The 22,348-nt window shown below is 37.5% G+C and overlaps 1 protein-coding gene across 1 annotated transcript in view; it reads left to right on the forward strand.

Moving 5' to 3' along the window:
- The window catches only part of pex14 (peroxisomal biogenesis factor 14), a 170,793-nt gene that overhangs the window by 115,240 nt on the left and 33,205 nt on the right, over positions 1 to 22,348 (forward strand). The window contains exons 5-6 of the mRNA XM_067970080.1: positions 2,189 to 2,274; positions 13,877 to 13,979. Coding sequence (XP_067826181.1) covers positions 2,189 to 2,274; positions 13,877 to 13,979 — 189 coding nt within the window. The remainder of the gene's footprint in view (positions 1 to 2,188; positions 2,275 to 13,876; positions 13,980 to 22,348) is intronic.

Consider the following 22,348-nt stretch of genomic DNA (forward strand, 5'->3'; position numbering starts at 1 on the left):
GGGATGACATAGTTTACCAGGATCAGTTCCAAAAAATAGCCTGTGTGTACAGGATCCAGTGAAGTTAACTAAACCTAGGGCAGTATCTATGACAAAGGGCCCCCATCTGCGGCTCTGGGGCAAGCCCTGCCTCATCCATCAGTTGCTTGAAGCCCACAGAGTTGGTTGTGGTGGGGGGTACAATGTAGAAATATCTGGGTATATATTGAAATTATCATTACTGGCTAATACATCGGAATATTTACACTCTTATAGTACACGTTTAGCAATTAAATCCACTGTTTTAACATATATAGACAAATCCAGAATATATCTGATCTGAGGAAAGTATAGAATTATGATGTGCAAAACCACGTCTTATGCAGGCCTGTTGTAAAGAATCCCTGATCAAAGCACAACATGTTCTGAGATTATTTTAACCTTCGGTATGCTAAGTACTGCTAGGGCCGCTGCTTTCAGGCCTCTGTTTTATAAAAAGACTTTGATTTACACTAAAATAAAATCTATTCATTTTAGATTTGTAAAATTATTTCTGTAGTTAAATAAGACAAACCTTGCACTGTTTATACACTTTGTCGTAACAGCGATCCATTTTCAATAATTGGTCCAATTTTAATTCCCACATTAAAGATATTGCACTGTTGAGTTCTAGTTCAGATATTCAGCACTAGATTCCAATAATACTTTTATCTTTTTGATTAATTCAGTAAAAGAGGCAACAAAATTACAAGTGGAAGCAACTTGTGAAACTTTTGAGCAGTGTGTTAAACTGTCTGAACTGATATCTATCAATTAGAAACTTTCTGTTAAATCTGAAAATTGTCTTTGCTGATGATCCTTAAAATAGTCAAAATTCACCAATGACAAAATTCTGTGTTTAGATTGAGCTACTAAATTATTTTAAATGGCTGTTAAATAATTTTTAATCTGTGGTTCATGGAAATCTTAACCTATGTAATAATAATCCTTAAACATGTTACATGTTTGTTCAGGAATTAGCTATACTTAACAATGTACTTTTGTATTCAGTCCTGTCTTTGATGCTGCACATCTTTGCTCTGTGTTTCTGCCATTAATGTTTGGATGTCAGTGATGTCTAGTTGAATGTGTAGCATGATTTTTTAATATATTTGTAAAGATGTAAAGGTTGAAAAGTGTAAAGGTTGAGTTATTGTATGATGTAAGGTGGATGGATGAGATGACTAACAGGACAGTTCTAATCCTGCTCTGATGGTTTTTGCTGTTATCTGAATATCTCAATTGGATCACTGCCCTCTATTTTGTTCTTAGCCATCCAGTATCCACTATGTGCCAACCTTTGACTGTACAGTAGCTGACATAAACTGCAAGTATAAAGGTATTAAAGAAAGGGAAAATTCCAAACATATACGGTTCTAATCACAAAAAAAGGCACAAATAAGTGGTATGGGAAATACTGAAGTATTGTGAGCTTACCTGTCAATTTACTATTTTTAACTGCTTCCAGTTAAATCAGCAGCACTGTTGTATTTGCTGTAACTTTAACCATTCCCTTTAAATATCTTTTCGGGTTTTTATAATGAATCAAAGGAGCCTATGATTCATATTGGCTATAGTATTGCAACAAAGTCATCAGAAACTCCACTGTGTTTATTTCTGCAGAAGAATGCAAATTTGATAATTAGCCCCAGGTGTTTCAATATGTTTTTACTTGGGTAAATCCAGATAGATTTCATCCAATTTTAAAAGGCAGAATCTAGCAGCCACAAAAACTTGTTCCAACTTTGCGTGTGTGCACGCAAAACATATTAGCGCTTCCACCATCCAAATGAACAGGATTATAAATTGTTTGATTTTCATTGGGCAGATAGCATATGGACAATTTGAGCATATCAAAATTTCTACTATTAATTTTTGCATAGGCGTTAATCCGGTTTGACTCCAAAAGTCCAGCATGCCCCAATTAAAAATGTGAAAACAATGCAGAACAAGCAAATTGAAATTCAGTGTAAATATCAAAACTGCGTTTATTCATAATGCATTTGTGCTCTGAAATGGAACATAATGCTGCAGAGTGTTGAAACTTCTTTTGCTGATGTACATGGAAGTGAAATGGACATCATGACATACAAATGGTCCTTAAATGACAAGTTTACCTTTACTTTAACTTTGTCAACTGCTTATTGCCCTTTATGTTAATATCTTTTAGGTCCTCCTAACTCCAGGTGGCGGGAATATGGCGCCTTGGCAATTATCATGGCTGGGATTGCATTTGGCTTTCACCAACTATACAAGGTACGGTTGTAGGTTTCCCACACACAATTGTGAGAAAGGCTTTCAAATTTAAGTTGTAATGTTACGTGTTGTCACTAGGATTTCAGTACAGGATAAAGGGCCTTTTATATCATGTCCAGTTGAACTGTGAAATGCACAAATTATATTATACTGTATACTGCAATTATAGAGTTTGCACCACCAAATGGTGAGTTGTGTCTAAAGAGCATTTTGAACTGTATAGCACTGGGGCGGAATACTGGTGGTTGCAATTCTGTCACAAATGATGGCCAAGTTGGAGATGATCAATTAAGGCTGCATTTACTCTAGACCTGTAGCATCAGTTTGAAGTGGAGTCAGTACCCAACTTGACTTGGAAGTGGATGGAGATTCCCTCCTAGGGAGTTTCATTCTGCTTTGCTTCAGAGGAGAGTTGGACCCTGACTCTGGCTTTATGCTATAATTCTAAAGTAGGTTTGTGCTGAATGCAGCCTAAGAGTATTGCCCAGTGTTAAATGATATTGGCTTAATTACAGATTTTTATTCCCCTGTAGTACTTAGATATAAATACACTAAACTAAATATGTCTAGTGACAACACTTGGTAACCAGCTTCTATGATAAGTACTGCTTGGAACTCCCTTGTGCAGTTTACAAGCTTTTTGTTCATCTATTGAAAACAACTGACACACTGACATTAATGTAAACCACGTCAGCTGTTGAGCTATGTACTAAATGGCTGGGTTTTTTTGCAGTTAAGAAAGGAATGCGTATCACACTAATCAAAGTAGATGGGCAATGCAGAAGTACAAGCCATCATAATTTTTTATGATTCAATTTGTACTGCTATTAATTCTTATAGTATTTTGAAATAATACTTTGCTTTCATCAAGAAGGATAAAAGTAGGCTCTCCTGACAGGATTAAACCACAGATGCCTTTTGCTCTTGAGTTTTAATTATTTTGTGTGTGCCAAAGTGTAAGTAACCTAACAGTGCAGTATTTATAACCATTTAGTAAATTATTGTAATAGAGCAGCGTGACTGAAAAAGATGCATTTTGAAACCCTACATTCCTAAAATTACAACAGCTAACCAAAAGCAGCACTATACAAGTAGTACTTCTACAATTGGCTCATGCTTAGGTCCCATTTACTTATATAATTGTAATGAATGTTTCAGTTTGAGTTATGTTGGCACTGGGGTCCTCAAGCTGATTAAAATACTCAACTGCAATGTGTGCTTTTTTCAGCTTTGTCTCCAATTCCAACATGAAAGGGCACTGGAATGTTCATCATGAAAAATTGAGCATTCTTATTCATTTGTTTTTGATTTGTCAGTTATTTTAATCACTCTCTTAAGCCAGGGATTAAGTATTTGCAACCTGGACATCTCACTAACTCAGAACTTTGATATGGTCATAGGCAAAAGTACTGCAATGAAAGTATTACAAGGTTACACAAGTATTGTTTTCGCTCGCTTTTTTCTTTCAATTTCTCTCGCTTTCTCTTGTTCTTCCTCTCCCTTGTTCACTTTCTTTTTTTTCTCGTGTTCTCACTCCCATTTTCTTGTACTCTCTAGTATTTTCTGCTGTTCTGTCATTTTCTCTCATTTTTCCTTTCTCACTTTCTTTCTGATATTCTGTCTCATTTTCGCTTGTTTCTTACTCATGCCTTCTCAGACATTTTCTCCTCATTTTCTCTTGATTTTGTTCTTCTCATTTTCGTTGGTTTTTTTTCTAATTATCAGGTTTTCTGACCCATTATCTCCTGCGCACACGTTTTTATGGTATTGTTTTTGCATTCTAGTTTTCACACTTGCTCTCTCATTATCTCTCTCGCCGCCCAACTTTATCTTGCATGTACCCATTCTCTCTCCCTTTCTCACGTGTACCCATTCTCTCTCTCTTTCTCGCGCCCCTGCTCTCTGTTCCTCGCGCCCCTCTCTTCCCCCCCCCCCTCCCCCGGTGTGGCTCGCACCTGTGATCCTGTCTCTTTCTCTTGGATCTTGTGTGTGTGTGTGTGTGTGTGTGTGTTTCTGTCTCTTATTGTGTGTATTATTTTCTCACATCTTATCTGTCTCACTCATACGCTTCTTGTCTTTCTCTTGCTCTCTCTCTCACGCACCATACCCTTATAATTGACAGAAGGCGGAGACATTTATCCTAGACACGTAGATCAGATTATCACCTGGGTTCCACAGCTGAAAGCAAAATATTCTAACCCATTGCACTAACCATTGTAATATTTTGAAAACTCAAATATTTATTGAGACTTGTATCACCCTCTCAGTGAAAATGTGATACGTACTTGAGGCTGTTCATTCTGATAGACCATTTTGAATATTATCTACTTGGTATTGTTAGGTATGTGAAGCAACTAGAAAGGTTTTGCCAATGGCCTATACCGTGTCACAAAAAATGAAGTGTCAAAACAGGGTGCTGCAGTGTACCAACATGATTAGCATCAAAGTCATAGTTATACAGATGGAGTTAGCTACAGTGAACTGGACATGTTGTCTGTATGTTAGATGAACAACTTTGCATAGTTTTCTGCACTCAGCTGATGACTGCAAAAAGGATGGTAGTGGGACTAGCTGGATTGCTCTTGCATAGAGCTGACGCGGACTCGATGGGCTGAATGGCCTTCTTCTGTGCTGGAACCTATGATTCTATGAAGGCTTAAGGAATATGACATTCATTCAGAAACATGGGAAAATGTAGCCAGAGATTGCAGCATCTGGAAATCTACTGTGATATGTGCCACCACTTGCTTCAAAGCCAAGTGTTAACTGAAGAAAAGTGTTATTATAGAAAAGTTAACGAGAAAGAGTTGGCAAGTAGGCAATAATGGACATGCAATACATGTGGTTGTTCATGTATACTGTGCATTGATATTTGGAACTACTTCAATAAACACTGACTGTGATACTTTGCTGTGTGATGGTCACCTTCATTTCAAAGTGACTTGTATTGTTACAGGTAGTCCAGGTAGTAACCTGTATTCACTTGGAACTGATTAAAACTTTTTGTAACTATTTATTGTGTTAACTTGTGCTGTTTGATATATTTGATACTAGATTATTTTTGAGTAGTTTTGTTATCCATTTCTGGGGTCACTTTGAGTTTTATTTTGGGTGCAGTCAAACGGTACAACAAACATCGTAGTCTTGTGACAGTATGCCCTTCACAACTGCATTACGTATAATTGGAAACAAAGGAATCCAGCAAGACTTTTTTTCAAAAGCTGATTAAGCATAAAAACAATTACTTTAAGAGGTTCATCTACTTGTTGCATTGACCTGTTTTCCTGCCCACTATATTGAATGTCAAGCTTGATGCTCATTTAACCCCTCATCATGAGGAAGATATAGTCCAACTTTATTTTGTAGTAAAAGGCATCAGATAGTAAAGTCCATAAGAAAATAATGCACTGTGTATTCTTGTTGTATAATACATTTTTAGGGATTATTTTATGGTTTTCCTTTTTAAGTTATATGAAAGTTGGGTACAATTGACTGATGTAGCATTGGACAATACAAAATGTAATGCATAGAAAGGCCTAGTAACACTATTCTTTTTCAATAAAGAAACCAGAGAAGGCCCCAAAGAAAGCTGGTGGCTGGGATTTTCCAGTTCAATGCTCCTAGTTCAGGCTTGGAGTTCATATCAGAAAATTCTGTATCACTGGCCCATGAGTTCCCATAATTAATGGTTGGAAAATCACGAGCTGAGGGGTGCAGAATTCCTGATATACACTCCTAGTGCTGATGCAAAAAAATTCCAGCTGATATATGTTATGTTCTGTAATACATCTAAGTAGATGTCTACATGCAGCTTGATTTTATATAAGTAGAGTTAAGATGGTTTTAACTTTTGCACTTGTTTACAGTTGTCATTAAGTGGATCAAGTGCACAGCAAATTGAATTGCAGCTAATTGGATTTCACTGTTTGGTTTTGAAGTTGGTTGCTTCAGTTGTCATTTTATTTGTAAATTTCCACATGGAAAACACACATGCACTTCCTGTGTCACATTTTCCTCATTGAACTGTTTCAACTCACCACGAGCAACATCATGATAGATCTGCTAGTATAAAAAAATATATTAATTTTGCTTTCATTAATACTAGATGAACATGTTGCACTAGAAGCAGAGCAGTTATAGGACTTTGCAAAATGACAAATGATCAGATCACCCTTTCTTAAAAAAAATAGTAAAATAACCTTAACAAACAGTTGGTCATTAAATGGATGATTATAATGATGAAAGTACTCCTAAATTATTATTAGGATCTGTGGCACCAAGTTATTGAAAATATTTGAATTCTGATTAAAATAACTCAATGTAAAGAAAGGTGATACGTAAAATATTAAATGTTGATCTCCCCTGGAAATTCCCAATTCTGCCCTGTGTGCTTTTAGTTGAAACCAACAACGGTTATTTGCTGATTATGGGGCAGAAAACTAGACTTTCTAACCGTTCTACTGTGTACGCAGAGTGGGGGGGTTCTTCCAGTGATTGTTTTCTTTTGGGGGGGGGGATGGAATAGGGGTGGAATCAGAAGCCTGCATAGTCACATTTCCAATAGGCAATTCTTTGCATGTTGAATATACCAGGCGTTAACTTATAGGCTTTCCTTACAAAGATATTTACAGTTCTGAGGAAGGGTTCTGCACCTGATATGTTGACTTGTGTGTTCTCAACAGATGCTGCCTGACCTGCTGAGTGTTTTCAGCATTTTCTGTTTTTGTTTCAGATTTCCAACATCTGCAGTATTTTGCTTTTTGTTCGTTAACTTATAGTCCTTAAGCACTTAAGTGCAGTACTGAGCGAGTGCAGAATTGTCAATGGTGCTGCCCTTGAATGGAACATGAAACTGAGACCCCATCTGCTTGTTGCTGTGTTTCATGTGGACATTAAAGATCCCTTGGCACTATTTGAAGAAGAGCAGGAAGTTCTCCCAATATACTGGCCAACATTCCTCCCTCACCAAACAAAGTAACTTTATTGCTATTTGTGAGATCATGCTGTATGCAAAATTGGTTTAGTCAGTGCATTTCAAAGTAATTATTTGTTTGTTGAAGCACTTTGAGAGATGTGATAAGGGGTTGTAGAAATGTCTTTCTCTAATAAATCTATATATACTTTTGTAATAATGAGATTCTCTGCAACTTGATAGGTTCAAGTTTAAGTTTATGGTAGAATGCTAAAGGTATTAGCATGCACTTTGCTCCTATTCTCTTCCACATGAAGTTTCTTTTTCACTGACCAGTGTAGCGCACTTAGGTTGCTGTGTGTTCTACCTGCTGTCAGACTGTAGCCTGACACCAATGGTAACCTTCTGTTTCTCTACTTTCACCACAAGAATACAGTTCCAGTGTGGAAATCATTCCAGGTGCAAAGCATGGGATTGCCTGCCAGTGTTACTGATGTCTCAGTCACCGAATCTGGTCGCTTTGTCTTCCCTTGGATTGTAATCTTTATATTCTATACACAGTTGTGAGACAGTGTAGCTTTGTCATTACTGTTTGCACCACATGTTCCCTTCGCTTGGTACAGTTCTATGTAGATTTATTTTTAAACAGTTAAATATTAAACAGAAATAAACTTCAAAACAACAAGAGCATGGTGCCACATCACTTTTCAATAAGCACATGAGCTGTGAAGACATTGAGTAACTACCTAATAAAGTTGATGTTCTTATTGACTGAATACAAACTGGAAAATTAAAGAACTGTCTACCAACATCCACTATATTCCTGTTAACTGAAGCGAGTAATTTTTAGATTGCTATTAAATTTTATTTTTAACAATGCACATAGATTAAATTACACCCAGTTTCTACATTGCATCTTTCAAGACTTGTAGTGTGTTTCTGACAATACATCTGATTTATTTCTTAATCTTCTCTTTCATGGGGCTCCTCATTCCATGCATAATTTTCCAGCAAGCCTAGTGCTAGGCCTGTGCCACAATTTGGAGAATGATGGGTGCAAATCCACACCCATGGTTCTCTTTGGCAAGTATAGGCAGGTTAAAACTAACTGGTATAGCACAGCGTTAATTTGTAAATGCCTGCGAACAGTAAAGAAAACCCAAATCTGATATAGTATTGTGATATGGTACAGTTAATGTTTACGATGGAGTGAGAAGGGAGTATGTGCCACAGTTTCTAAATTCATTTTTGCTGCGTGACAGCACTTGTAAGATCAGTGGGTAGTGGAACCTGTAATACCATGGTATGTCCACCTATTCATGACTAGCACAACTGCATAGCCGTATTCCTTTCTAGGCACTGCCTACCTTAAACCCAAGGGGGGAAAAGAACAATGAGGGTTGTTGCCACAAATAGCAATAAAATGGTTCTGAGGTTCTAATTACATATAAACAAAAAAAGGTTTTAATTCTTTATCCCTGCAGTGGGCTAATTAATTATGTTGCGTTTACAGTTACTTAACCTGAGTTCAAAATGTTCTATTGCAGCTTACGGCATAATCAGCTTTACACTGCATAATAACTGAAAATTCTGTTTTGTATGTTTCCCCACAGAATCAAAATATAGAAACCAAATAAGAAAATTAGAATCTACCCTTAAAGTTTGTTGCAGATGCTTCCACTTAGAGATGATCTGCTTCATTTGATCCAGTAGGCTGGATTTCAAACCAAGTAAAAATAGAATCTACTTGAGCTTCAACTTTACACTTTTTGGTGTGTGGAGCTGCACTTGAAGGGGTACAGAATTATGTTTCTGAATCACCCAATGCCACCATGAAGCACCCCAGATCAGACATGGATTAGATGTAGAGGAGGGTGGCTACCTCAACTGAAAAGATAAGATTCGTTTGACATGGGTAACTTGGGGGCAACATGTTCTGCCTTGCTTGAATCGTACCTGCTGTTGGTACTATAGTAAAGCATTTGGTTTATAGTGAAATACTGCTAATGTCTTTAAGTGGGTTAGAGTGCTTGGTACAAAGCAAAAATGGTTTACTGAATAAGTTCTAATTCTATGAACCACCTGCCCCGTTAGTATGTTTCCCTGTTGCTCTTGTGTTTGAAATTCTCTCCTGGCAACCTAATTTATCTTGTTCCGAGTACTGCTCTTCTTCATCCTCCTCATAGTCTTCCTCCTTGTTTTCCTCATTCAGTGGGCACTGTCTCTATCCAGGCTACTGATGTACCATTGTGATAAATATTGCTCTTTACTCCCTGCTCTTGCAGCAAGTCAGAAAATGCTACTGGGGAGGCATAAGTATTCTAGCCTTCCTTGCAATGTGAAACTAACCTGTTTCCTGTAATGAGAATAGATTCCTGCAGTTAGGTGCTCAGGCATGGAGTGGGAGCTAAGTGAGGGACAAAGAGGGAAGGACCCTTCTTCCTCCAGTCCTCAGTGGAAAAGTTTGCGAAGGCAGAACATTGAAGCAGACATTACCATTTCTGGATAGAGAAGGGACTGAGGATTATAGTGAGGAAAGGAACAGGTATGATTAATCTAAGCAAAAAGGAATAGATATGGGCCTAATGGCCTCTTCCTGCTCCTAAATGTCTTATTTTCAAGGGGTAAGCATGAGGGGAAAATAGTTCGGTACCATTATCTGTTATTTTCCCAATGAAAAATCTCCTATACAAGTAATTCAAAAGGCACTTCCAGGTACTCAGTTATAATACACCACGGACCCTGAAACAGGAAGCCATATTTAAATTGGGAAAAGGACAAAATAAGCAGTTTATTGGGTTGTTTCTTCTCATTAAGGTGTGGAATGTTAGTGCAGGGATTGGGGCATTTTTTCCAAAATTAGTACTTAATGTCTCCATCTAGCACTCCAGGTTGGATACAGAGTTAAAGCACCCTCAACAGTACCCCATCAATGCGCCTTAACCCAACCAGAACAGCATTCCCTACTGCAAGAATGCCAATGTTTCCATCTCCTGCATTCTTATTGAGAGAGACTGGCAATTTGTGCTAAATTATAGCTGGACATGTTGTAAACTTGTGTCGAGTAAGGATCCTTATTAATATTGTGCACACCATTTCACAGGACATTTACAATTTCCCATCACTTGGACTGGATTCAATCCCAAGACCAAGAGGTGAAAGGATAGTATGACAATCCACTGTTGTGCTTAGTCCCTTTATCCATTCAATCTTCTGCCATGTAAAGTTTATTGAACACTGGCCAACATAACATTAAACCTGGGACTGAGGGGGAAACAGTTTGAGGAAATTGGTAAATCTCTTGAAAGAAGACATTATTAAAAGTACAAAGAAAAAACAAGGTGTAGGGCCAAAGCCCATAGCGCAGGTTGAAGACAGTAAAGGAGAAGACTAAGTATATCAGGTAATAGTGATTAGGTTAATTGGGATTAGGTGTTGGTGCAAAATCCTACAAAAATGGAAATTTAAGATTTTAGACTTGAGGTCAAAGGAGATAATAATAAGGCCAAGAATATCTTGAGATAAGAGGACTGAGGATGGAGCAATCAAAGTTAAGAGGTTGTACCCGTTAGACTTACCAGGTATATGAAGAACTATCTTTGAAATTTTGTTTTAAAAAGATTTTCATTCCCCCATCAAAGGCGGTGATGGTATCGAAGTGTAGTGATTTAGCCATGACAGTGTGAGAGCAATGGAGGTTACTAATGGTGTTGTGAATGTAATACTTAAGTAAGTTACGAAGTGACAATTTACCCATCATTAAATAATTAATGAGTATCTTAATTTACTGTGGACAAATTGTAATATTTCCTGTTTATTAATTGATATTTCTGATCTATTAAGTTACCATTTTTCAGGCATTTGGAGAATTTATAAAGATCTTACAAAAAGTAGTTCATTTAGATGTTTGGCCTTGAGGCTGGTTCTCCTTTTGTAAAAGAAAACTAGCTGATCTCCCGTAGCATAACTTGTAAGTGGTCTGGAGCATGGTTTGGTGTTTAGATATTGGATTGGAGCTGTGTTTAATCTGGCCTGCCCATTTAAGGGCTCTGATCAGGTATGCCCTATAGGTTTATCCCAAAGCTAATTGTCCAGGGAAGTTTGTAGACTGGCAGGTGCTTGTAAATCCTTGATTTTTACACTTTTAAGTGTGAAGTGATGTGCACTCGACACAAGATTTTTTAATATAGACTGGTGGATGTCCTGTTGTGTTACTCATTGTGAATTGGAGGATACACTGTTTTATAATAATAGAGGTGTTATGCCATGTAATGCAAATATATTATCAGGGCCACTGATTCACAGTGATTGAATAAATCAAATTCTATTTTTATTGAATGGCATTCGGGATTTGTACTGGTGTTTTGGGGATCCAGTCATTCTTCTGTAAATGAGTGACCTCGGTGATTATTATATTACATGTTCCTTTACCAATGTTATTTAATTTTTATTTGTTACCTTTTTTAAAGCCACAGCAAGATGGCATGTGTGATGTACCATGTTTGAGGTGGGTAGGTACATGGTGTTTAACAGCAGTTGTGGGAGGAGGGGGGTGGTCCTAGGCTTTGGTAGCACTGACGGAAGATGTGCTAGAATTTGGTAAAAGCTAGTGGGGGCCTTGAGCTTTGGCGGCATGGGAGGGGTGGGGTGGTGGTGGTGGGGAAGTGATAAGAGGGCCCTGGGGTTTGCTTCTTAACTCCATCATCCAGTTTGAATTAAAATCATTTTCAGAAACACATTAACTGAAATGCTGCTATATGCAATGGTGCAACTTGTCTTTCCACTGAGAAAAATAAATAATAGATTGTTTTGGAATCAAAGATTAAAGCAGTTTCAGGTGTGCAATGACCAGATAATTTGTTTTAGTGATATTGGTTGAGGGATAAATACAGGCCAGGACAGGTGTGCAATCAGCACTCTCTCATGTTTGAAATGGTCTCTGCGTGTTTCTGTTTTTATTTCCTGTCTCCCATACACACATACATACTCTCTTTTTTTAAAACTCTGCTAGTTTTATCTGAATATAGCACCTGAAATTTGTCCTGTAACTTCAAATAATTGGAAAAACAACTAAATGGATCTGTATAGGCTGCAACAACATTCTTTCAGTTAGGATGACAAAATCCTGCTGCTGCATCCTGGGGAAACTATGCATACAGTACATGCGCAGTGTGAGATCCCCTTTCAGCTTTGTAGAAAAATATAAAGATTGAGGCTAGGTTTTTGAGAGAAGCTGAGATCTTCAAGTTAAAAACAGTAAAGTACTAAAAGGCACCAGATCATTTTATTACTAAGTTTAATGCTGTTATTGTGAAATGTGCAATTTTTAATGTTTTTATTATTCGAGCGTTGTTTTGTCTGTAGTCGGTTAGATGGAGAAAATGGCAGGAAATTTCTTCTTAGAAAATGGTTTGAGTGATTTGATTAGCTTACCTTTTCCATGCTAAGAAATGTGCATATAACCAAATTACAGTGACTAAATTTGAATTAAAGTTAATGAATTTACTTACCAGACAATCCGCTGGAAGAAGTTTGTGTTGAGCTCAACTAAGTAAGCTGAAAGAATTTGAACATTCCCTTACACTCTCACACTGCAAGAATTTGAATATTAAGAAATTTCCATGTAAGAAAGTGAAAGAACTTGCATTTATATAGCGCCTTTCTCGATCTCAAGACATCTCAAAGCACTTGACAGCCAATGAAGTACTTTTGAAATGTAGTCGCTGTTGTAATGTCGAGAAATCCTCAGCCAGTTTCCGCACAGCACGTCCTACATACAGCAATGAGATAAATAAATAATAGATTGTTTTGGAATGACTAGATAATCTGTTTTAGTGAGCTTGGTTGAGGGATAAATATTAGCCAGGGCACCAGGAGAACTCACCTGTTCTTCCTCGAATAGTGCCATGGGATGTTTTCCGTCCACCTGAGAGGGCAGACGGGACCTTGGTTCAACCTCTCACCCTAAAGTTGGCACCTCCAACAGTGCAGCACTCCCTCAATACTGCACTGAAGTGTCAGCCAGGATTTTATGCTCAAATCTCTGGAATGGGGATTAGACCCACGACCTTCTGACCCAGAGGCGAAGTGTTTGTTGAAGTGTGACACAGAAAATGTGATGAAATTGTGCATCAGGCATACTGGTTTTATAATAAATTATAGACAGATATGTAAATGATCAAAATTATGTGCAGTCTGGAAAGCTTTGCGTTATGTCAAGTACTCATTTCTATTGCAAGAGTTGTAACTTGACATCATAGAAGTTTACAGCACAAAAGGAGGCCGTTTATCCCATTATGTCTGTGCTTGAGCAATCCAAAACTAATCCTATTGCCCTGCTATTTTTCCATAGCCATGTATCATTTTCTACTTCAGCGGACATCTGACTTTGGAAGCATGTAAATATTAGCTCTGAGATGGAGTACTAGCTCAATGTGGAGCCAAGAGGAAAGACGTGGCATTCTGTCTTGTTCCATGGAATCTCATCACATGCAGAGCAGCACTGTAACTGAAACCTTGCTTAAACCCAGCTTGCCCACTCATATTATGTCCTGATTGAAAGAGTGTGTGATGGCGATGAGGTATATGAGCGATAGAATTTACTCAATTGGTTAAATAACATATCCAGGTCCTACCATATGCACTGAATATTCTCTTTGTTAATCTTTTTGAATATTTTTGTTCTTCCAGAAATATATTCTGCCTCTTCTAGTGGCCAGCAAGGAAGACAAGAAGCATCTGCAGAGGATTGAGTCGAGTGTTACTGAGCTGAGTGGGACCATAACACAGACAGGTGAAGATTAAAGCTTTCATAAACTTACCTTTAAATTTCCTCAGCTTTTAATTCTGTGAGGAAAACTCATTTATCTGGTATGTAAATCTCCCTAAATTAAAAGACGAAGCTTCTGTAATTTCTCTTTCCTATGAAATTGCTTGTTTATTGTCTGTGAGGTTTCAATTATGTTTTAGTGAAAAGCTTTTGACCCTAGCATATTAACGAGATGAGGTATCTTGAATTGTGTGTCTCTGCTATGATATACATGCTCATAACTGGCGTTACTCTTAAAATAACCAAATTATGTTGCATATCTAAGGTTTAATGTGTGATTCTTTTCTCCAAGAATATTCTTATTTCCTGAGAAACTTTTTTTTAGGTACAAGAACTTGAGTTTTGAGAGCTTTATGGAATTACATTTGTCTTGTGTAACTGGAATTGCACTTGCTATCAAAGTACGAAGAAGCTGGAAAGAATAAGTGTGTCCAGAAAATCAAGTGGGTTGATTCATTCGGTTTGAATATGATTAGCATCTGTAGCAGCCGGAATTAGGAAATTATACTCGCCAATTAGCCTGGAGGGACTTGCTTCCCAGGTTGGGTTAGTGAGCCGAGAAACAAAGCCACTCCCGGACTTGCAATGAACATCGGTTTGTTTGTCCTTCCATTTTTGGTTCAACATTGTATTTCTTGAATTTTTCCAGCTACATTTGACTTTTTTATGACTTGTGTAGCTCTTCCATTTGCTAAGAGCTAACCTTAGTCTTAGTGTATTTTAAATCTTCCTGTTTTGAAATGTGGATAGAGCAAAAACTTGAAAATTGCTGAGATGGTGGGAGTGTTTTATTTTGAGCTTTTTAAAGCATATGTGCCTACATGAGATATGAGCCTTCCTCTCTGCATAGAGCAAGCTGATCGTGCCTTGGTTTATCATTTTGTTTATTTTGGATCAAATTTCCTCGTATACAGCTTATATGGAAATCTAAGAAATGGAGGGTTTAATATTGAGGGCAAATATTTTAAGAATGCAGTAACTGGGTACCATCAGCAAACTCGAACATAAACCTTGGTTCAAACCTGGGACATTCTCTGTGTATGGCTCATTTAAAATACATAAAATAGTACCTGCAACACAAGAATATGTAGGACACTTTGAGGGCTTTCTATGCAAGTTCTACATTTATGGGTACTTTATCTTTTTGAAGTGTTCTAATGTATTTGAACAAAAGCACCATTTAAGTGTCTAATGATGTTGCCTACATTTATGGAAATACTAAGAGTCCAAAGATTATTTTCAGGAAATGTTGATGAGTTGCCCAATGCTTCTCCTATCAAAAGATGGTGTTGAATTGATATGTCATCTTGATTCACTTCAATGGGAAAACAACCAGTTATGATATGGTTTATCTTCGACAGGACTGCAGTGGCAAATAACAATGTACTAGAGGTACAGGAAACCAAAGTAGAAAGAGCGCTCGCTCATCTTTTGGATTGAAGTCTTTTTTTCTTGTGGCATTTTAGGACTTTTACCTATTTGGCCTGGAAGGGAATTTGTTTTAATTCACGTTATGATATCCCTATAAAGGTTAGATTCAGCTTACAAATTTTTAACTCTAAGGTACAACATTTTTTTGACTTGAGATGGAAAACACATTAGAATGTTGATCACTATGGTTACCAGGTGGTACCCAAGCTGAATAGCCCTCAGACTGCGTACTTTTGCACATCAGCTTTGAGACAATGGGAAGCTGCTGAGTACATTCCATAGCAGTTTGCACCCCGTTGCTAGAATAGTTTTTATTCACTGTGCCCAGCAGGGTACTTGCCTGAACGAGGCAAACAGGTGCCACAAGCCCCCACACCAAACATTCATTCAAGGTGATAATTGATTAGCAGCTCATTGGACCTATCGTCGACACACAGAGTTGAGGTAGAGATCTGAGGAATGTCTTTGTTTCATTTTTCTCCCTCTCGCTCCCCCCATCCTCTCTGGAGAGGGGAGAGACCACTTTTGGTAAATGTGAGCCAGTCACAGAGGTACGGAGCCAACGAGAATGGCAGAGTGAACCCATACTACTTGTAACCTAAAATCAGTCACCGGTAGCTTGAAAGTGAGTTCTGCCTAGTGGCAAAGTTGCTTGTTTTTGTTATTTTTCGTGGTACAAGAAGCAGCAGGGAATAAATATATCTCACTGGAAAATTATATTCTGTTCGTTCCTATATTTCTATGACAGTTTGTTGTTTTACAATCAGTCTTGTTTCACTAGAATACTTTACAGTTCACCTTTCATAAAGACAGGAGAAAAAACGTGGTAGCAGTGTTGTTCAGTACACACAACAAGGGGCCTATGTTAACATCCCCTGGGTGATGCTATTGTTTAACTAGATATTGGGCAGTAAAAGTGTACTCAAGATCACAAGATGAGGGGAAGGCCATTCAACTCATCTTGATTCATCCATCCAGAGAGACCTTAAAATCACATCATTATAACTTCTAGTTTCTTAAATGATTCCAGGGTTTTTGGCTCCACTACTCTATCTGAAAGTTTATTCCACATATTGAGCACCCTGTGTGTTGAGAAGAAATTCCTGCTACCTGTCCTAAAAGTACCCTTCTCTAGTTTTAACCTGTATCCCCTAGTTCCACTTCCGCAGTTTAGTTTAAAGTAATACTTTGCGTTAACTTTTTCTATACCCGTAACAAACTTGTACATCTTGATGAAATCACTTCTCAGATGCCCCCTTTCCAGGCTGTAAAGCCCAAGCTTCTCCAGTCTTTCCTCATAGCTCAGACCCCCGACACTAGGGATCAGCCTTTTGGCTCTGTCTGCACTGCTTTCAGTGCTTGAATGTCTCTCTCATTTCTGGGCGACCAGAACTGGAGACAGTATTCAAGGTGCTGCCTGACTAGAGCATTATAAATTTGATCATTACTGCCTTACATTCTACATGTCATTCAACATCCTATTAGATTTGTTGATTGCTGTTATGCATTGGTTCGGCATGTTTAACGTTAAGTCTACTAAGACTCCTAGGTTTTTTTCAACTTCATCCAGAGCTATTTCAACTCCATTCACGGAGTATGCGTGTCATCTATTTTTTTCTTCCTATGTGTAGCACTTTATATTAGTCTGCTTTAAATTTCATCTGCCATTGTTCTACCCACTTATATTGCCACTGTATAGATGATCCTCATGTTTACTCCTGATAATCGCTTCCAATATTTTACATGGAATGGAAGTAAGACCAATGTGTTTGTACTTGCCTGTGTCTGTTTTGTCACCCTTTTCACTATGGGCATCCCATTAGCCTGTTTCCAATCTTCTGGTACCTCCCCAGTATCCAATGACTCCCTCATAATGATTGTCTTCTGATCGCAGTGGACACTGGATCCACTTATGGGACTGAAGGGTGATCGAGTCCAAGAATAGTCCCGTGAAATTTGTAACAGTTATTTTTTTTCACGTATGTTTTTGTGTATCTGAAATAAGATATTAATTGTGGAAAGACAGGAAGTTTTCAGATATGTTGCGCTAGTTATAGATGATGGAAAGAGCCCTGCAAATTACAACTGATTAACATACAGCATGGATGAACAGACTAATTCAGTGCCCAATCATGAATAGATATACAGACATTTTTTGACTAAGAAACTCATATAAAGCAATTAATACTATTGACCTCCATAGTGCTGTAGGGGGTTTAAAAAAATAACTTGCATTTATATAGTGAGCTTGAATAAATTTTCAAAACCTATGTTTGTTTGAGAGCCATATGTAGATGGTATTTTTGTATAGTTTCTCGTATAATGAGTTACTGTATTTTGTCTTTGAGTGAAATGAAACTTTTGACTAAAAGTACATAGAGTGCTAGTAGTCTTCATTTTTCAATTTAGAAATCAAGGTGAAGGGCCAAGTCAGGGCACCACCAATGTGGATAGAACAACGAGGAAACAAAGTCAAACCAGAAGCAGTGTTTAGGTAAAAGCCTGAAGATTGTAGGGTGAAAGAAAGACTGACGGGAGGAGTTTCACAGTTGGTGGGAGGAGCTTCACAGTTTAGAGATCCTGAGAAAGAATAAGTTACTGCAGGAGACAACATGGTGAGTTTTCACTTGAACATACTGATGATGCGTGGAGGACAAACAATATGCAAGATGGTATATTTGAAGCTTAGGAAGAACAAGAGGAATGTTCAGAGGATCACTGACTATAGTAGTATCTGGTACATAGTAATATTATGTGGCTGCACATCTGTCAGCTGCAAATGTGATTCATTTAGTTGATGCTTAGCTGAGCCATAAGATAAATTGTACCTTGGAAGAAAGTTACAGTCCATTCTGACTCGGCCTTTAACAAGTGCATGCGTTGCCGTGGGATAACAGTGCACATTAGTAACTGAATCGCTGAAAAGACTATGCATGAGTTGAGTCAACATAATAGAGTTGGGAGAGAAATGTAAAAGTATAGGATTCCATGTGATATTCTTATTTAACTGACTTTTTAAAATCCTATTTTTTTTAATCTGATATCACTTTTTTGATATTAGTTCCTGTCTTTCCCAGAATGCCATTACCATTGAGCGTGACAAACTCTTAAGACTTGTAATTCACACCCATTTCCAACCAAATTTCCACACTCCCCCGGCAGGATGTGAAGTTAATGGTACCCTAATGGAATGTGGACTGAATTAGATCACCTCATCAGTTGCATTTAGTTAGAAAATGCTGAATACAATACTGCAGAACTAGATTCAGGTCATTGGATTGTTGGTGCAAAATTCAATTTATACTTACGAGTGGATAAAGAAAACCTACGTAGATTTGAGAAATATGAGTGGGAATCACTGTAATCTGATCATCTCGCTAGAGAAAAGATATGGAACAGAAAAATTGATAGGCAGCCTTAATAGCTGAAAAACTCAGAGGTTAACATCTCTCTCTCTCTAGTATGAGAAATTAACGAGGACAGTATAGGAACTGCTGAATAAATCCTGGAATACAGTAAAACATTTAAAATGTTCTCTTTAATTAGCCAAATTATAGAACTGCAAATGCATATAATAAAACTTTGAATACAAATGGCATAATCTTACCCGATAACTGGCACTTCCATACAAGTGAAGATATTAGGTGAAGTAATTTTCAGGAAAAACAATTAACAATGCCAATCCTTATGTGTGACTTGTGTAGTGAACCCCCAAGGAAAATCGAAAAAAGTGAAAAACAAGATGACCAAATTATTAGATGACTGGGATGTGTATATTTTCCAAGCTGTTAGATGCAACCCATCTTACACCAGCCTTATGACATTAACATTGATACCAAGAACTGGTGCTCAAAAAGCAAAGTCATCGATCTGTTCAAACATAGCAGCAAAACGAGATGCAATTATGCAGTCATGGATGAACTCCTGAGAAACGAAGGAGACCCATGTAGCTTATTGTGAAATGTTTTTGTGTATTTGAACATCGTGGGGACCTCATTTTTCAAAACTATTATAAGAATTGTCCATCTCCTGCCCACCCATTTACTGCTGCAAAAACATACCATCAAATCTTTTTGAACAGAATAAGATCTCGTGTGGCAACTGGTCAGCAACTCTTTTTGTAGCTTTTATGTTTTTATTTAAATAAACATTTTAAAAAAGGCTCCATAAGTTAGAGCTGAGGTTAATGGATTATCTCAAAAGTTCCCACTATCATCTCAAACATACAGCGCATAATATAGGTTGGTTGCTATCCTCAAATCGTCTTCAAATCCCGCAATAACTTCCATTTCTCTATATTTAAAAGATGTCATCCCGTGTTAGATGCAATTTCATTTTATTCTTTGTAACAATCTTATCTCAGCTTGAAAGTTTTTGAACAAAGTGTGACTGGAAGTTGCTGAAATTTGGAGAATATTAGTTATTTTTCTTTGAAAGAAAAGAAAATACATTTTGGTGAATTCTCCAAGTCTGTGTGGTCATCTATTTAATTTATCGTCACTTGAAGGAAATCATTTTTAAAGTTATGCAGGGACTTGGTGATTTTATATTGTAAATCCTTTATCAGACCTTAATCTTTATGCTAATAAGGATGTACAGATGAATATTTCTTCATGTAGCATTTTGAGATTTCTTATTTTCTGGTTTAAATATTTCCATTCGCTGAACCTTTTGTTTGTTCAGTGCTGTTCGACATGGTTATCCATTTATCCCATTTTTTGTTCCCTTTTCTCACCTTCCTGTGCTGAAATTCTTTCCCAGCTGAGAGTAGGGGCTGGAGACCTGCATTATAGCCGTCTGTTAGGCGCTAAGGTAACAGTCGACCCAACTCCATCTTCTTCCTGTGGCCAAACCAAACCAAATCTGCTCTTTGCTTTAGTGCCCCCCAGGCTACATTGGCAAGATTGGGAGTTTGTTCTTTGAAGAACTGACAGGTTAAGTATGCTTTTTACCATTCATTGACGCACTGTGGCACCACACAGCCAACATGGTAAAGTTGTTTTATTTTGTACCATTTTATTGCCTCAAAATCCAGCTGTCCAAAATTCTCAGGCACGTTTTTCAAACCTGCCTTCACAAGCTTTATTTAACCTAATTTCCATATATTGAACTGAAATGAGAGACTCCTTCAAAAATAATCAATGTTAATAAAGTATTTTTGATCATGTCTACTGTGGCTCTGGATTCTTTGGCTCAAGTCACCGCAAGGGAACTTGCACAACAAAATATTAGTTGCTAGAATGAAATAGAATTGGTCAACCTGTGAGCTCAGGTACAGTATGAAAGTGAGAGGCCAATAGCTGCGTTCATAATATTGGAAAAAATGGATTACAACAACCCAAACAGAACTCTGCATTTAAGACGCGACCGTTCTTTGTCAGTCAGCCCCCGAGTTTACACTTGCCTTTGTACTCACTGTTCATCTTCGACTGCCTAGAAATCTTAATGCCAAACTCCTGAGTCAATTGGATTTCACTCCAAAGTTGCAATCCTTGAAAGTAACCTGGAAAACCTCTGAACAGCTTCTGAAACTCAGCCAGGCTGCACTAAAAAAAAAGACCTAATGATAAGCCAAGAAAAGTCCAGACTCATGACAAATGCTTCTTCTGATTAAACTTGGTGCACTGTGGCAGTCATTAGGAATGCCTGTGACCTTGAATAGATGATAGGAGCATTTGGAAATTATTTAACATGTCAGTAATCTTGTCTTTTTTTTGGGAAATGAGAGAATCTGGAAATTAATTTCAGTGTTGCTTAAATTCAAAATAAATCTTACAATCACTATTAGTCAATGCCACACATCCTATTGTTTCAATATTAAGAATACTGACAGTGGTGCAAGACTTAGGCTCAAATATGGACATTTAAATCACATCTGTAAAGAGAGAGACCATTAGCTCTTGTAAGATAATTAATTGGATGTGATGCACAGATCCTAACCCAACTGGTGCATCTTTGTCATTGTGAAGTAACAACCATTACCTGAAATGGTAAGAAATGTCAACTTTGAAATGTTGGATGTATTCGCAGACCTGAAAATGAATTTCCCAACATTTTGTTTATTTCTCCAAACAAGCGTGTAAATCTGGCCAAAGCTACTGTACCCCAGGTACATTCCAGGCCTTGTCAAAGCAGTCCAGTTATCCTAGAAATGTTCTGCAGTGCTGCTCATGATAGTGGAGCTTTGCACTCGAGGCAAAGGAAATATTAAAACAATCTCCAGTACAGCATACTCCATACTATTCTACCTATTGTACATTTTTTAAACACCATTTTCATGCATGTGCATACTTGTAATTTTATTCTCTTACTAATCAACTGCAAGTGTTTGTAGTTCCCTTTAAATAGGCACTGCAGTCAAAATCTCTGCAAAGCTGCGATAGCATTCAGTAGAAAAAGTGACCATCTGCCTGGTGAAATTGATTCATCTTGAAAGTTTTCCTCAATATGAAGGCATGCTACTTGGAGTGAAACATAATTCTTGTTACCTTTGTCATTTCAATCTGACTCACTCTACCAGGCAAAATAAAAGTGACGAGAGAAATTGTTCTAGGGATATTGTAGCAGCTTTCTAAAGTAACTGAAAAAAATAATCGTTTTTGAGTTACCTCAGACTATTAGTTGGTGCTACAAATACAATATAAAAAATACTGACGTAGGGTTCAAGTGGTGTGAGTGAATGGTAGAGTTAAACTTTACTAAGGAACACGCTGCTTATTTGCTGTCATGCTCCATTTCAGCAGCACTGTGTTTTATGAAGAATCGTAACAATTTTTTATTTTTTTTATTCTTAGAAAGCCAAGTGCTGACCATGAATCAACTTCAAAACTCTCCTTCAATTAGATTACCAAGCTGTAATGTTTTATGAACGTCAAAATAACAGGTTCCATTAATACTGGTTA

Source organism: Heptranchias perlo, chromosome 32, assembly GCF_035084215.1.
Source record: "Heptranchias perlo isolate sHepPer1 chromosome 32, sHepPer1.hap1, whole genome shotgun sequence".
NCBI classification, from domain to species: domain Eukaryota; kingdom Metazoa; phylum Chordata; class Chondrichthyes; order Hexanchiformes; family Hexanchidae; genus Heptranchias; species Heptranchias perlo.